An 18,456-nucleotide genomic window follows, 5' to 3' on the forward strand; every position below is an offset into this window, starting at 1 on the left:
GAGCTATCTGTAGCCTTTCACATGCCGACAGTAGAAGGTGGTGGAGAACAGGCTACACACGTGAGGACAGGTATGCCAGGTTCCCTGATTCTTTCAGCCCAGACCCAGGCCTGACCAGAACGGGGGAAGGACATATGGACCACAGACAGCTGGAGAGCCTGGCTGAGTAAGGCTGCCAGAATTCTGGAGCCTGCCAGGCTAAGAAAGAAGGCTTTTTCTGTCAGATGCCAGGCCAAGGCTATGTTATAAGAAGGGAACACCAGCTCTGAGCTTTACAGAAAGGGAACTGTGAGCCTTGGTTCACTGGCCATGGAGAATGAAAGAAAGGTCAAAGCAAAGAACTCAAGCTCTTGAAATCTAAACCCAGCCCTTCTACCTCCCTGGACCATCCAGCTGTATCTATGCTGATTGGTGCCTGTTTGCCCCTCTCTGAAGCTAGCATAACAAAACCATTTCCAGGAGCTATTTAATCCTATGTGTGATCTCTCTCAGGAGCTTGGCAAGGTGCAGAGGTCTGAGCATAAATTCTGGAGCCAAACAAACCTGGTAACCCCAGCTCCGCTGCTAACTGGCTGTGTGACTCTGGGAAAATCGTTTCACCTCTCTGAACAGCAATCTCCTAGACTAGCAAATGGAAGTGACAGTAACATAATGCCTACCTCCAAGAGTTGCTGGAAGGGTTAGGCATGAATATAACTAAAAAAGGTGGGATGGACAACACATGTTAGCTCTCTTACTCTGCAGAAGAGTATGCCATAGGCAATCCATTTGAGGGAAGTTGATCAAAGCTGCAGGTGACCAGCCCCTCAACTAACACCTCCTGAGTCCCTTTGGGCAAACTATCACTGGGACGCAGCTAGAGGACTCCCAGCAAGATCCTCTTTTTCCAAGGATATCGTCCCCACCTCAGTCCAGCTCTTGTCTAAAACAGTGACTGGGGAGGTGGGAGGGAGGTTCAATAGTGAGGGCACATATGTATACCTATGGCTGATTAATGCTGATGTACGGCAGAAACCAATACAATATCATAAAGCAAATACCTTTCAATTAAAATATATTTTTTAAATGAAAAAATACACAGAATAAAATAAATTGTGATATATACACACACAAAGACACAAATAAAACAGTGACTGGGCTCAGCGGCAATGTGGGTTCAAGTACCCCAAAGTGAGGCCAGGGGGCATATGGGGCTCCAAAGCACTGCCCGTTATAGCTGGCACCTTGTGTGTCACTCTCCTGCAGGGTACAGTCACTGAAGCAACTCAGGGTGAGGTTCCCTGGGCATAAATGCCTCAACCCAACAGCAGATGCTCCGAGTGAGGATATCTGTAAAGTACAAATGACTCTGGGGACAAAAACTCAGTAGGTCCAACCACTTACTTTAGCTTTATAGCTAAGGGGATGGTGTAGAAGAAGACGTTGATCTGAAACACACACACAAAGAAGAGGCTGAAGTGCTCAAACATCTCTGCAAAAAAGTACCAGAAGAGGCCAATGTTCGGGGTGAGATCTGGAACAGAAAGTCTGGAATGAAGAAAACAAAGGGAGAGAAAAAACACAGCCAAGTTAGAAACAACCTCCTTTGACCTGCTTTTCTCCTGAAGGTTTTGGTCACTGTTGGGCAGTCAAGGAAGACTCTATCTCCACAGAGATCAGGATGTGAGGGGCTCTCTGGGCATCCCAGATATAGGTAATTAACAAAAACAAGGGGCAGAGACTCAGAGAAAAATAACCCATAAAAAGGATCACCTGAGCCAAACTCTGGCATGCAGCAGAGATCTGAAACAAGGCAGGGGTTCATGCTAGAAATCAAAAGACCAGCCCCTTCTTTTCCTGCCCCAGATACGTATGCTCAAAACCAGGAGATACCTAGCACTGTCGCAAAAGAAGAATGGGTTTGAAATATGTTCCTCTAACCTATTTTGAGCATTCTAAGGATTTGTCTAGGGGAAAAACTCAAAGATCCTGTTACTGCCCATTCTTTCTCCAGATGCATACAGCAGGAGCCAGAAGACTGAGTTCCTCACACAGAAGTGAGACTTCCAGGGGTCCAAGGAGCCACTGCCAGGCTCTAGCAATGATCCCAGACCCTCCTGGAGAAATGGGGTTTAACTGGAAAACTTTTTGTCTTGGTGATATCAGATAAAGATGGGTTACAATTCTGGCTGTTCCAAAAATCTTACATAACATTAAAAACATACATATGGGGTTGATACGGAAGTCAGTTCAGTTTTAAAAGCACAAGGGAAGCATGGACAGGAAGACAGAGGCTATGGTTCACGGTCAGCTTTCAGACAAGACCATGGCTCATGGTCAGATTTCACTGAAGAAGGCCTCTACCCAGGCAAGTCTTTGCTTCTTGCTGTAACTATATTTCCTTTTCTGTGAAATGAGGGAAAGAACACAATCTGTGCACCAGCAGAAAACTAGGAAGTTTTTCACCAGGCATTACAAACTCTTATAGGAGGCAGAGGATGAGAAGCTGAAGGTTAAGTCACTGTTAGGCTCAGCCAGGATTTAACACAAATAAGCAGCTCAGAACCCAAAGGGAAGCCAGCCACAGACCCCCTTCCCACCCTGGTGGGGTAAAGTGTCCATGACCCTCTGCGCTGTGAGTTCCTTCAGGCCTGAGCAGGTATCCTCCTCAGCAGACCACAGAGAAGTGAAGTGAAGTGAAGTCGCTCAGTCGTGTCTGACTCTTTGAGACCCCATGGACTGTAGCCTACCAGGCTTCTCTGTCCATGGGATTCTCCAGGCAAGAGTACTGGAGTGGGTTGCCATTTCCTTCTCCAGGGGATCTTCCCAACCTAGACGCTTTAACCTCTGAGCCACCAGAGGATATTTGGAAACATTTGCAGAATTCATCTTGCAAACCCATTTTGATTTTCTCTATAAGTTTGACATATGGAAAGTGTTAAGTCACTCAGTCATGTCCAACTTTCTGTGACCCTATGGACTGCAGCCCACCCCTCCTCTATCCATGGAATTCTCCAGGCAAGAATATTGGGGTGGTATTCTTCTCCAGGGGATCTTCCCAATCCAGAGATCAAACCTAGGTCTCCTACTTTGCAGGTGGATTTTTTACCATCTGAGCCACCAGGGAAGTCCCTTGACATATGGAACGTGGCTTTATTTTAAAACTGTTGGAGACCCTTTTGCAATAGAGGAATAAATACATCCATTCCTGTTTGAGACTGAATCGAAACCTTCTAGTTCGAGGCTGATAAGTGCTTTGAATGTTCCCAGAGAGTGTTCTTTAATTGACTTAGATCAAACCAGTGGTTCTTGAAGTGTGTTCCTCAGATTGGCAGCATCATACCACCTGAAAATTTATATATATAGATATGCGAATTCTGGGGTACTAATGAGAGGGTAACAGGCAGGAAGGCCAGGGGTCTCCAAACAAAGGAAATAGGCTGCAAGTGTCAGACAAGTTTTTATTTCTCTCTTAAGCAGCAGGAGGAAACAAACTACAAGTGTCAGCTTTTTTCCCTTCTCCATACAAAATTAAAAGGAAGTTTCTCTTAAAATTCTGTGTTGCCATGATGACACTTGGTTCCACCTGAACTTAACTTTTCTCCAACCTTGAGCTAACCAATGCATTTTTCTTATGGAAATGTTTTTCTTAAGCTATGTTAATGAACTATGTATTTATCCTAGACTCTGACTGCAAGTTGGTTCTGCCTAAGACTCAGAACCAACTTGACAAACCAGTATGTTTTACTCATAAAATTGTTCTCCTAATCTATGTTAATGAATCTATATATTTACTTGGAAACCTGTCTTTCTACAGGATTCATGTCAATCGTGTTATGGCCCGGGATGACTCACCTAGTGCCAATGTTATCTCAGAATGGATGTTGTGGGTGAGGGGCCTGGTGCCACTCTGAGTTTTGAGACATCTCCTTTCTCTAATTAACAGCTTGCTGATAGGTAAACAACATACTGCTAAAGACTAGCAGGGGGGCACTCTTTCTGCCCCCTTCTGACGTCTATGTCAGAAGCTTTCTCTATCTCTTTTATACTTTAATAAAACTTTATTACACAAAAGCTCTGAGCGATCAAGCCTCATCACTGGCCCCGGATTGAATTCCTCTCCTCTGGAGGCCAAGAATCCTGACGTCTTTCACGGCTCAGCAACAACCTTTCACTTACCCCAGGCTTACTTAATCAGAATCTATGGAGGTGGGGCCCAGCAACCTGGGTGTTCAAGCCCTGCAGTGATTCTAGTGCACACCAATGTGAGGACCACTGCTCTAGATGTGGCCTCTGCTTGGTCTCCCTCTGATTCCAGATGGAGCTGTAAAAACTAAATCAGCTTCCAGAGTTTTCTAATGGGGGCATTACTTACATGAAGCCATAGACTGCAGGGATGAAATCCCAGGAACTGAGAAGGAAGAAGGAGAGGCAAACGACTACCACTAGACTTCCAATATACATCATGGCATACTCCCAAGAGAAGATCCAAAAGGCTTTGCTCTTCACTTTCACAGGTATGTACTGCCGCTAGGAGAGAAGGCAGAATGGTATACTTAAGGATTTTAAAGACAAAAAGCAGTTATGAGTCAACTTTAAGATCCTTCCAGCAAAAAAACACAGGATACAGAATAGGTGAAAAACCTAAGGACTGAAAAGATATGTTAGGTAAAGTGAAAATGTCAGTCACTCAGTCATGTCTGACTCTTTGCAACCCCATGGACTGTAGTCTGCCAGGCTCCTCTGTCGATGGAATTCTCCAGGCAAGAATACTGGAGTGGGTAGCCATTCCCTTCTCCTGGGGATCTTCCTGAAACTGGGACTGAACCCAGGCTTCCCAACTTGCAGCCAGATTCTTTACCTTCTGAGCCTAGGTAAACACTAACCAAAAGAAAATCAGTTTGGTTATTGTTACCAAATAAGATAGACTTTAACATAAAAAGTATTTTAGAGATAAAGATGTTCTATCATGATAAAAGTGTCATCAGAAAGATATTACAGTTCTAAACTTGTACGGACCTAATAACACAATCTCAAAATATATAGAACAAACATGGACAGAGTTACAGAGGAAAAATATACAAATCTACCATCAGTGGATAACTGGTAAATCTAATAGACAAAAATCATAGTGAAATGGAAATATGAATAACATACTTCATGAACTTGTTCACCTAAGATCTTACCAAACAAATTTATAATTCCATACACTGAGTCATATTTATAGTATTCTATTTATCAGAAGCAAGTCACTGGTTTTGATCTTACTCAAAAGGATTGTGTACTCTGCATATAATTGTGCGGTCATGAGAAACGCTGGGCTGGAAGAAGCACAAGCTGGAGAAATATCAATAACCTCAGATATGCAGATGACACCACCCTTATGGCAGAAAGTGAAGAAGAACTCAAAAGCCTCTTGGTGAAAGTGAAAGAGGAGAGTGAAAAAGTTGGCTTAAAGCTCAACATTCAGAAAACGAAGATCATGGCATCTGGTCCCATCACTTCATGGCAAACAGATGGGGAAACAGTGGGAACAGTGGCTGACTTTATTTTTGGGGGCTCCAAAATCACCGCAGATGGTGACTGCAGCCATGAAATTAAAAGATGCTTACTCCTTGGAAGAAAAGTTATGACCAACCTAGATAGCATATTCAAAAGCAGAGACATTACTTTGCCAACAAAGGTCCGTCTAGTCAAGGCTATGGTTTTTCCTGTGGTCATGTATGGATGTGAGAGATGAACTGTGAAGAAAGCTGAGCGCTGAAGAATTGATGCTTTTGAACTATGGTGTTGGAGAAGACTCTTGAGAGTCCCTTGGACTGCAAGGAGATCCAACCAGTCCATTCTGAAGGAGCTCAGTCCTAGGTGTTCTTTGGAAGGAATGATGCTAAAGCTGAAACTCCAGTACTTTGGCCACCTCATGCAAAGAGTTGACTCATTGGAAAAGACTCCGATGCTGGGAGGGATTGAGGGCAGGAGGAAAAGGGGACGACAGGGGATGAGATGGCTGGATGGCATCATAGACTCGATGGACGTGAGTTTGAGTGAACTCCAGGAGTTGGTGATGGACAGGGTGGCCTGGTGTGCTGCAATTCATGGGGTCACAAAGAGTCAGACACAACTGAGTGACTGAACTGAACTGAACTGAAAGGGATTGTGATTAACATTAGTATGTAGAGATCATGGAGGCCACATTAAGATTATGTCCACCACAGTTGATTTAACACCTGAAAAATCAATTAATGTAACATCCCATACTAACAGATTAATATAACCAAATCAATTGCATTTCTATATACTTTAACAAGCAATTCAAAATTGAAATTAAGCAGACAATTCCATTCATTATAGTGTAAGAGAGAAAAAATACTTTAAAAATAAAATTAACAAATATAAGTACAAGGTATGCACACTATAAAATATGTAATATATGAACTATAAAATATTTCTGATGGACATTAAGATCCAAATAAATAAAGAGGTATTAAAAAATACATTTATATAAAATGGCATGTTTGGAGAATTCACATTCATTTAAAACATTTTGCTGCTGCTATAGCTGCTGAGTCACTTCAGTTGTATCTGACTCTGTGCGACCCCATAGACGGCAGCCCACCAGGCTCCCCTGTCCCCGGGATTCTCCAGGCAAGAACAATGGAGTGGGTTGCTATTTCCTTCTACAATGCATGAAAGTGAAAAGTGAAAGTGAAGTGACTCAGTCGTGTCCGACTCTTAGCAACCCCATTGACTGCAGCCTACCAGGCTCCTCCGTCCATAGGATTTTCCAGGCAAGAGTACTGGAGTGGGGTGCCATTGCCTTCTCCATAAAACATTTTGGGGAATTAGTAAAAACCGACCAGAGGGACTTCCCTGGTGGTCCAGTGGTTAAGAATCCACCTTGCAATGCAGGTTCAATCCCTGGTCACGGAGCTAAGATTCCACAGAGCATCTAAGCCCAAGCACTGCAACTACTGAGCCTGTTAGTCACAAGTAGAGAGGCCATGTGCTGCAATGAAAGATCCTGCACAACACAATAAATGTCCCACACACCACAACTAAGACCTGACACAGCTTAAAAAAAAATGACCACATACCTTAATCAGACCCCAAAGCAGTATCAACAAACTTAAAATAAAGAATCTGTACCATACCGACCCCATTCTCTGACCATAATGTAACTGGTCAAAATCATTAATAAAAAGATAAAAACACATTAGGAAAAATTTAAACACTTTTGTAAATAACTGAGGAGTCAAAGAAGGAATGATAACAGAAAGCTTTGATATTAGAAATTGATAGTTATGAAAATATCTTATGTAGGTAAAACAGTACTCTGAGGGAAACACAACCATATAAACTTTGTGTGCGTGTGTGGTTGCACAGTGTGGCTTATGAGATCTCAGTTCCCTGACCAGGGATTGAACCTGTGCCCCCCTGCAGTGGGAGCATGAAGTCCTAGCCACTGGACCACCAGGGAAATCTCCATATAAACTTATATTTGAATACAAGGCTGAAAATAAACAAACACCCATTTTAAGATTTTAGAAAAAGAACTGAATAAACTTCAAAAGAAGGAAGGAAATAATAAAGGTAAGAGTAGAATCTGTGGAAACAGAAACAAAGTTAAGACACAGGCATACTTCATTTTCTTTATTGCACTTCGGCTTACTGCACTTCATAGGTTTCACAGATACTGTTCATCACAAACGGAAGGTCTGTGGCAACCCTTATCCAAAAGCATTTGCTCACTTTGTGTCTCTGTGTCACATTCGGCAATTCTTGCAACATTTCAAACTTTTTCATCATTATTATGCTTGTTATGTGATCAGGGGTCTTTGATGTTACTATTGTAACTGTCTAGGTGAACAAGATGCCCTCTAAGTGTTCAAGTCAAAGGAAGCATTGCACATTTCTTACTTAAAATCAAAAGTGAAAGTTGCTCAGTCGTGTCCGACACTTTGCGATCCACGGACCATATAGTCCATGGAATTCTCTAGGCCAGAATACTAAAGTGGGTAGCCTTTCCCTTCTCCGTGGGATCTTCCCAACCCAGGGATTGAACCCAGGGATTGAACCCAGGTCTCCCGCACTGCAGGCAGATTCTTTACCAGCAGAGCCACAATCAAAAGGTACAAATAATTAAGGAAGGTACATCAAAAGCTGGGATAGGGTGAAAGCTAGGCCTTTTGCACCAGTTAGCCAAGCTGTGTATCCAAAGGTAAAGTTCTTGAAAGGAATGAAAAGCACTACTTCAGTGAATACATGAATGATAAGAATGCAAAACAGCCTTCTTGCTGATATGGAGACCAGCCACAACATTGCCTTAAGCCAAAGCGTCATCCAGAGCAAGGCCCAACTCTCTTTAATTCTATGAAGGCTGAGAGAGGAGACAAATCTGTAGAAGAAAAGTTTGAAGCTAGCAGAGATTGGTTGATGAAGTTTAAGAAGAGAGGTCCATCTCTGTAACACAGAAGTGCAAGGTGAAGCCGTAAGTGTTAATGTAGAAGCTCCAATAAGTCATCCAGGAGATCTACCTAAGAGAATTAATGAAGGTGGCTACACTGAACAACAGATTTTCAGTGTAGACAAAACAGACTTACACTGCAGGAGGATGCCACCTAGGACATTCACAGTTAAGAGAGGAGAAGTCAATGCCTGGGTCCAAAGCTTCAAAGATCAGGCCAGCTCTCTCATTAGGGGCTAATGCAGCTGGTGACTAAGTTGAAGCCAATGGTCATCTACCATTCCTCAAATCCTAGGGCCCTTAGAAATGATTCTAAATTGACTTTGCAAACACTCTTTCTACAAATGAAAACACAAAGACTGGGTGACAGCACATCTCTTTACAGCATGGTTTACTGAATATTTTAAGCCTACTTAAAATGTTGAGACTTACTGCTCAGAAGAAAAAAAAGGTTTCCTTTCAAAATATTACCGCTCATTGACAATGTACCTTCCTCATCCAAGAGCTCTGACAGAGATGAACAATGAGATTAATGTTCTTTTCATGCCTGCTAACACACATGCATGGGGCTTTCCTGGTAGTTGGTAAAGAATCTGCTTGCAATGCAGGAGATCCCAGTTCGATTCCTGGGTTGGAAAGATCCACTGGAGAAGGGATAGGCTACTTACTCCAGTATCCTTGGGCTTCCCTGGTGGCTCAGCCAGTAATGAATCTGCCTGCAATGCGAGAGACCTGAATTGGGAAGATCCCCTGGAGAAGGGAATGGCTACCCACTCCAGTATTCTGGCCTGGAGAATTTCTTGGACTGTATAGTCCATGGGGTTGCAAAGAGCTGGACACGACTGAGTGACTGTCACTTTCACCACACATTCATTTTGCATCCCATGGATCAAGGAGTCATCTCAACTTTCAAATCTTATTATATAAGAAATACATTATGGGGGCTTCCCTGGCGACTCAGTAGCAAAGAACCTGCCTGCCAATGCAGGAGACGCATGGGTTCAATCTCTGGTCCGGGAAGACGCCACATGCCATGAAGCAACTGATCCCATGCACCACAACTGCTGAGCCTGTCCTCCAGAGCCCAGGAGCTGCAACCACTGAAGCCTGCACACCTAGAGCCTGCAGAGGCTCTAGGTGAAGAGAAGAAGCCTGAGCACCCAATAAGAAGCCTGAGTACCACAATTAGAGAGAGATCCGCTAGCTGCAACTAGAGAAAAATCCACCTAGCAATGAAGACCCAGCATAGCCAAAAATTAAAATAAGTAACTAAAATTACTTAAAAAAAAAAAGAAAAGAAAAACCCTTTGTAAGTCTATAACTGCCACAGATAGTGACTCCTCTTTTGGATCTGGGCAAAGTAAATTGAAAACCATCTAGAAAGGATTCTAGATCAGTAAGAATATTCAAGATTCATGGGGAGGTCAAAATATTAAAATTGATAGGCGTTTGGAAGAAGCTGACTCCAACCCTCATGGAGGACTTAGAGGCCTTCAGGTCTTCAGTAGAGAAAGTAACTGCAGAGGTGGTAGAAACAGCATGACAACTAGAAGTGGAGCCTGAAGATGGGACTGAATTGCTGCAATCTCATGATAAAACTTGATCAGATGAGGAGTTGTTTCTCATGGATGAGCAAAGAAAGTGGTTTCTCGAGACTCAATCTGCTCCTGGTGATGATGCCGTAAAGAATATTGAAATGACAATAAAGACTTAGAATATTATATAAACTTAGTTGATACAGCAGTAGCAAGGTTTGAGAGAACTGACTCCAATTTTGAAAGAAGTTCTACTGTGGATAAAACGTTATCAAACAACATTGCATGCTACAGAGTAATTGCTTGTGAAAGTACTAGTCAACTGATGTTTGTTGGCAAATTCCATTTGTTGTCTCGTTTTAAGAAACTGTCAATTCAACCCCAGCTTCAGCAACCATAACCCTGATCAGTCTGCAGCCATCAACATCTTACATAGCAAAAAGATTGATTCACTAAAGGCTCAGATGATGGTTTGCATATTTTAGCAATAAAGATTTCTTTTTTTGGCCCATGCTGCAGACTGTGGGATCTTAGTTTCCTGACCAGGGATCGAACCTGGGCCCTCTGCAATGGAAGCATGGAATCTTAACCACTGGACAGCCAGGGAAATATCAATGAAGTATTTTTAAATTAAGATATGTACATATTTTTAGATATAATGCTATTGTACTCTTAATAGACTACAGATAGTATAAACGTAACTTTTATTATATCCCAGAAAACAAAAAAATTCATGTAATTTGATATATTGTGATATCCACCTTCCTGCATTTGTCTGAAACCAAACCTGAAACATCTAAGGACTCAAGAAGCCAAAGTCAGCTCTTAGAAATGACTAATGAGACTGATAAGTCTCTGATAAGATAGACCAAAGAAAAGAAACAACAAATAAACAATATAGGAATGTAAAAGGAGACATATCTATGGCTGCACCAGGACTAATAAATATTAAAAAGTATGCTAATAATGGGCACTTCCCTGGAGGCACAGTGGATAAGAATCCACTTGCCAATGCAGGGGACATGGGTTTGATCCCTCGTCCAGGAAGATTCCACATTCCACGGAGCAACTAAACCCGTGTGCTACAGCTACTGAGCCCATACTCTAGAGCCTGTGCTCCACAACAAAAGAAGCCACCGCAATGAGAAGCCCAAGCACCACCTCAATAAAGAGTAGCCCCCTCTCCCTGCAACTAGAGGAAGACTGTGTGCAGCAATGAAGACCCAGCACAGCCAAAAATAATAAATAAAAATTATTTTAAAAGTATGCCAAGGGGTATTTAAAAACAGGCAAAATAGACACAGTCTATGGAAATATAAATAATTCAAATGGTTCACTTAAAATGCTGGTATTATTAAAAAAATTAAAAGGTAGCGATAAAGGAAATGACAGTGACCCTTGACTAGATCTTGAACCCACTTCTCCCCCAAAATGCTGTAAGTCATGAATAAACGGGGGAATTTGAATGTATACATTAGATAATATTAATCTTTGAAAGCTAATCTTGGATGTGCTAATAGTACTATGATTACATAGAAGAATGTTCTAGTTCTTAAGAGTTAGTTATTGACTGAGTACTTAGGACTGATATGTCTTGTTTGTAACTTTCCTGCAAACAGGTCAGGAAAAAAAAAACAAAAGGAAAAGAAATCTATACATCTACAAAGAGTTTTACAAATGGTAACTAGAGAATTCAAAAATAAAGGGTCTTTATTACACTGTCTTACAAATTTCCTGAAAGCATGAAATAAAAAATTGGGGGAAAAAAACACAATTCAAGAAGAAATTGAATATTTGAATGGTCCTATAACCATTTAAGAAAATGAATTAGCAATGAAATTTTTTCCCATTAAAAAAAAAAAGAGCAGGCCAAGCCAGTTTTACAGGAAAATTCTACCAACATTGAAGAAGCAGGTGATTCTAATCTTATATTAACGCTTTCACAGCAAATATAACCTTGCTACTAAAATCAACTACCAACACAAAAGCAAAAATGCTAAGTGCAATATTGTCTAATTCAGCAACACATGAAAACGATTACCATAAAGTTGTATTATGACTAGGTTGGGTTTATTACAAAAATTTAAGGTTAGTTAAGATAAAGAAAGCTATTGATAGTATATCACAAACAGCTTCAATAACTAAGATCAGTATCTAGATACATGCAACAACTACTCACGATAAAAATAACAAACAAGATAATTCAGTCAAGTTAGCAGGGTATACAACTAACATACAAACAGCCATGATAATCATTTTGTAATGAATAGAAATATCGAATCACTATGCTGTGGGCCAGGGACTAACATAGTGTTGTAGGTCAATTACACTTCAAAAACAAACAAACAAAAAAACCCATAGCAAAAGAGATCAGATTTGTGGTCACCAGAGTGGGGAACAGGGAAGGGAGAACTGGATGAAGATAGTCAAAAGGTACAAACTTCCAGTTATAAGATAAATAAGTCCCAGGGATGTAATGTACAACATGATAAAAATATAATTAACACTGCTGGATGTTGTATAAGAAAGTTGTTAAGGGAGTAAATCCTAAAAGTTATCATCACAAGGGAAAAAAATTTTTTTCTTTTGTATCTGTATACATTACATAATAATGTAATGGTAATCATTTCATAATGTATGCAATTCAATCTCTGTATGTATACCTTAAACATATGGTGCTACACATTTAACTACTTCAAGCATGCAATTCAGTGGCCATTTTGGTTATTACTCATAGGTTCTTGACAACTGTCTTGAAAAAAGTTTCAGGTGTGTAAGGGTTAGCTCCTCCTCTAGGATCTCACCACAAAGAAAGCAAGTTTCAGCCTAGATTCTGGCACCCTTAGCAACATTTATTAAATAAACATCCATTAGCAAGCAACACACAACAGTTCACACAAACTACTGTAGAAGGCTGATTAAGTCCCAGCTCTCCTCTTATCAGTTGTTCCAATCACCACTTGTAAGGAAGGTTCACTCAAGGCAGAAGTGACAATATCCCAGAGATAAAATCACTGCAGATGGTGACTGCAGCCATGAAATTAAAAGATGCTTACTCCTTGGAAGAAAAGTTATGACCAACCTAGATAGTATATTCAAAAGCAGAGACATTACTTTGCCAACAAAGGTCCGTCTAGTCAAGGCTATGGTTTCTCCTGTGGTCATGTATGGATGTAAGAGTTGGACTGTGAAGAAGGCTGAGCGCCGAAGAATTGATGCTTTTGAACTGTCGTGTTAGAGAAGACTCTTGAGAGTCCCTTGGACTGCAAGGAGATCCAACCAGTCCATTCTGAAGGAGATCAACCCTGGGATTTCTTTGGAAGGAATGATCCTAAACCTGAAGCTCCAGTACTTTGGCCACCTCATGCGAAGAGTTGACTCATTGGAAAAGACTCTGATGCTGGGAGGGATTGGGGGCAGGAGAAGAAGAGGACGACTGAGGATGAGATGGCTGGATAGCATCATGGACTCGATGGACGTGAGTCTGAGTGAACTCCGGGAGTTGGTGATGGACAGGGAGGCGTGGCGTGCTGTGATTCATGGGGTCGCAAAGAGTCGGACATGACTGAGCGACTGAACTAAACTGAACTGAACTGAAGGTTCTGTTGCCCTTAGGGTCACATTCAGTTCAGTTATGATGGTGTGATCACTCATCTAGAGCCAGACATCCTGGAATGTGAAGTCAAGTGGGCCTTAGAAAGCATCACTACGAACAAAGTTAGTGGAGGTGATGGAATTCCAGTTGAGTTGTTTCAAATCCTGAAAGATGATGCTCTGAAAGTGCTGCACTCAATATGTCAGCAAGTTCGGAAAACTCAGCAGTGGCCACAGGACTGGAAAAGGTCAGTTTTCATTCCAATTCCAAAGAAAGGCAATGCCCATGAATGCTCAAACTACCGCACAATTGCACTCATCTCACATGCTAGTAAAGTAACGCTCAAAATCTCCAAGCCAGGCTTCAGCAATACATGAACCGTGAACTTCCTGATGTTGAAGCTGGTTTTAGAAAAGGCAGATGAACCAGAGATCAAATTGCCAACATCCGCTGGATCATGGAGAAAGGGTCGCATTAGGTAACCAGAAATCTCCTAAGAAAAAGCTAGACGCAGGATCAGTTAGGAACTAAGCCTCAGGCACCATCTCCAATGGAAGAAGTTACAGATTTTCCTAGATTCTTATTTCCTCCTCATGCAAATATAGGAAGTATCTAAAATGTTTTAGTCCATTCCACTTCTTTTGAATATTTCGATTTCACCTATGAGTGCCTACTTCTGATATTCAACTAATCTCACCAACAAAAATCCAATCTGCTTCTGACATTAACTGTGCCGTAATCAGCAAAGGGTGCAGCTCAAGCTATAGAAGCACGGATGGCAGCCACTTGTGGAGCATGGCCTTTCTGATGCAAAGCTAGTTGAGTACCACAGTGCATGGATGCTTCTTCAAAGTAACTCACTGCCCCTGAAGTTGAGGCTGAAACTAACTGCCATATGTATAATGTCAGATGGCCCATGCAGAAGTCTTTTAAGACAAGTTATAAAGACGTCATATATAACTCCATGGTAATGACTCTCAGGAGAATGGGAAGTCAGCCAAGAAAACAAAGATAACATTAGTGTTAACAAACATGAGAGGAAAGGAAAGGGATCAACCCCATGGCTGCTCTCTAAGCTTGCACCTATGTAGCTCTACTCTTTTTTTTTTTTAGTGCAGGATATTAGTCCCCCACCCCTGCCAGGTATCAAATCCCGGTGTCCTCTGCAATGGGAACCCAGATTCCTAACTGCTGGGTTACTCTTACCTTAAAACTGTGCTGTCCCCTAGTCACATGTGATTATTTAAATTTAAATTAATGAAAATTAATTAAAATTAAAAATTCAGTTTCTCAGTCTCACTAGCACACTGCAGGTGTTCAATTGCCACATGAGGCTCCTGACTACTATACTGACAGTATACAGATATACAATATATCCATCATCACAAAAGGTTCTATAGACAATGCTGCACCAAAAGAACAAAGTTTTCAGAAAATAGTACACTTCTGGGAATGGAAAATAATTAAACAAAGAAGAGGCATACATAGACACATTTAAAGAGTAAGCCACCAGGGGTCTGAGTTCCCTTCTAGACTTCTACCTGCCTTTGATAATTTTGATCTTCTCTTCTTCCTGAAAAATACTGCCATCTAGCCTAGAAGGAAGAAAGGGAGGGAGGGAAGAAACCACAACCCATGAAAGAAAAAACAAATGAAAACCCTTCCTACCTGCTAAATGACATTTAAAAAGAAATAAGCTGGGAAGTGAGAATGTCATAAAGAACCCAATCAGGTAGACTGTTCAAAGTGGCTCTCTTTGTAGACCTCTGAAGCATATACCCAACATATGAGGCTTTTCTAACTTGGTGAATCCCATGAGAGCCTCCCAGTTTTTGCTTGCTACCATATTCTCCGTGCTTTACTGGACCTAAAGTGCTATTGTTGTTAAGAGTAGGAAATGATCCCCTCCTTGCCCCTGGCAAATCTGTGATTATGTGTATTAAATTTTAGGTATAATTTTTAAGACTTGGTCTTAGAATCAGGTTTGCTTTAGGGAACAGAGCTCTGAAAATATAATGTGGAATATTTACTGAGTCTATTTATAAAAACTTGCCTTGCTTAAAGATTAAGTAATCTTTTAGAACTACTTCTGTTTACATTAAAGCAAGGCATACCTGAAATTTTTGAAAAAAGAAACTCAGGCAATCCTTTGATGGCTTGTTATTTATAAATACTCCAGCCAAACTTAATCTAGAGGTCCACACTACAAATTTCTCAGTGAACAAATGAGCATTCCTTTTACTCATCTATCTTGCTCAGTAGCAAACGCTAGCTTAAAGTGAAAAGTACGTAAGTAGGAAGGGTTGAAAGGGTGGTGACCTAAACATTCTGATCAACTTTTTAAAACTTTTCATTGTAAAAGTAAAATACAAAATACATAAAACCAATATAAAACTTAGTGACTGATTATCAAGCAAAACCATTCATGAGGTCGAGGGAGATAGAGACTTCATGTCACTCCCTAAATTTCTCTCTGTGCCCTGTCCCAATCAGAATCCCCTCTTTCCTCAAAGTAACAATTTCTCCTGGTTTTTATAGTACTCACTTCCTTGCATTTCTTAACAGCTTTCCATCTAAATGTGCATTCTTTTATACTTTAATCTTGCTCATTAAAAAAACAGTTGTATCAAATTTTTGAACTTAAGTACAGTTGATTTTACAATATTGTGCTAGTTTTAGGTGTACATCATAGTGATTCAGTATTTCTGCAGATTATATTCTATTACAGGTTATTACAAGATATTAAGTATAATTCCCTGTGCTATACAGTATATCTTTATTGCTTATCTAGTTTAAATGTAGTAGTTCATATCTGTTAATCTCATGCCCTTAATTTGTCCCTCCCCACTTCCCTCTTCCCCTTTAGTAACCACAAGTTTGTCTTCTATTATCTGTGGGTCTGTTTCTGTTTTGCATATACATTCACTTGTACTGTTTTTTTTAGATTCCACAGGAGTCTTTGGCAGTTTCCTTGTTTTCTGCTAACACAGTGTTCCAGGATTATCCTGCACATTTCCTGCCCTCAACCTAGAGTCAGCCATTTCTCTAAAACCCTAGTTTCTTTCCGAGGCTAAAAATAGTAAGATTACAATCTGAGCGCCAAGGATAATCACTGATACTGGGTTGGTCATTGTTTCTAGATCTTTCAGTGAATATAAACACACATATTCAAATACCTAGAGGAGCCAGGCATGTGACAAACGAGTGAAGTGTAATAGAGATGAGGCATATGGACTGTGGAAAACTAAGGAGGTAAACTAAAAGCCAGATCTTCCAATTTTTCAAAAGGTGCCAGAAATATGCATTTTTAACATGAATTTTAAAAACAATGACAATGAATAATATAATTAAACACTAAGGTTACATAAAACACATCTGTGGGACAGATGTGGTCCATGGGCTATGTGTACCTTTAACCTGAAAAATTAAACCAGTGTGTCGTTATATCCCAGAAGTCACATCGTTGCTAACACGTAAAAATATTTAGAGAAGTAAGATAATTCTCAGATTGCTTCAGGAAAAGCCAAACTATAATAAGAAAGGGGAGAAATGTATAATTATTGCCCTCCCCATTAACTCTCTAAGGTACAGGGAGAAAGGCATTTTTCTATACAGAAACTATTTTCTTTCTAGGACATGGTGAAAAAAGGAAAATGTCAGTAATCAGAAAAAACAAAACTCTCAAAGAGAACTGAAATCTAACAAAAGTCTTTATATCTAAGCTATTGAAATCTCAGGCTGAGACCCAGAAGATATATTTTACATGATTAGGTATATTCAGTTCAGTTCAGTTCAGTTGCTCAGTCGTGTCCAACTCTTTGCGACCGCATGAATCGCAGCACACCAGGCCTCCCTGTCCATCACCAACTCCCGGAGTTCATTCAGATTCACGTCCATAGAGTCAGGGATGCCATCCAGCCATCTCATCCTCTGTCGTCCCCTTCTCCTCCTGCCCCCAATCCCTCCCAGCTTCAAAGTCTTTTCCAATGAGTCAACTCTTTGCATGAGGTAGCCAAAGTATTGGAGTTTCAGCTTTAGCATCATTCCTTCCAAAGAAATCCCAGGACTGATCTCCTTCAGAATGGATTGGTTGGATCTCCTTGCAGTCCAAGGGACTCTCAAGAGTCTTCTCCAACACCACAGTTCAAAAGCATCAATTCTTCGGCGCTCAGCCTTCTTCACAGTCCAACTCTCACATCCATACATGACCACTGGAAAAACCATAGCCTTGACTAGACAGACCTTTGTTGGCAAAGTAATGTCTCTGCTTTTGTACATACTATCTAGGTTGGTCATAACTTTCCTTCCAAGGAGTAAACGTATTTTAATTTCATGGCTGCAGTCACCATCTGCAGTGATTTTGGAGCCCAAAAAAATTAAGTCTGACACTGTTTCCACTGTTTCCCCATCTATTTCCCATGAAGCAATGGGACCGGATGCCATGATCTTTGTTTTCTGAATGTTGAACTTTAAGCCAACTTTTTCACTCTCCTCTTTCACTTTCATCAAGAGGCTTTTTAGTTCCTCTTCACTTTCTACCAGAGGCAATAAAACTGGTAAAAAGTTTATTGCAAATGCATGATCAACCCCTTACCCTCATTTCCACCTGTTCCAAAAAGAAAGGAAGCTAAGAATGCTGCCACCTCTGCCCTGGTCACTCTCGTGGAAGCAGGAGAATGAACAGAAACTGGCTGGGAAAGGAGCAGTAAGAGGCAAAAATTCTAAACAAGGCCCTGCAGAAAGCCTGGGGAAGTGCCCTGTTATCAAGAAAGACCTGGTTGGCTTTGGCTTCTTTAGTACAAGCCAGTGCCATGTGATTTGCTCCAAGCTCCAGAAATATAGAAATCACAGGGTTAATTTTTCAGTTCAAAGACAAGAGAGGT

At 40.9% G+C, this 18,456-nt stretch overlaps 1 protein-coding gene across 1 annotated transcript in view; it reads right to left on the bottom strand.

Annotated features, from left to right (window-relative positions):
• PIGU (phosphatidylinositol glycan anchor biosynthesis class U) overlaps positions 1-18,456 on the bottom strand; it is a 92,570-nt gene that overhangs the window by 23,888 nt on the left and 50,226 nt on the right. The window contains exons 8-9 of the mRNA XM_052650684.1: positions 4,355-4,509; positions 1,384-1,527 (exon numbers count right to left, since the gene is read on the bottom strand). Of these exons, the coding sequence (XP_052506644.1) occupies positions 1,384-1,527; positions 4,355-4,509 (299 nt within the window). The remainder of the gene's footprint in view (positions 1-1,383; positions 1,528-4,354; positions 4,510-18,456) is intronic.

This window comes from Budorcas taxicolor, chromosome 13, assembly GCF_023091745.1.
Source record: "Budorcas taxicolor isolate Tak-1 chromosome 13, Takin1.1, whole genome shotgun sequence".
NCBI lineage: Eukaryota > Metazoa > Chordata > Mammalia > Artiodactyla > Bovidae > Budorcas > Budorcas taxicolor.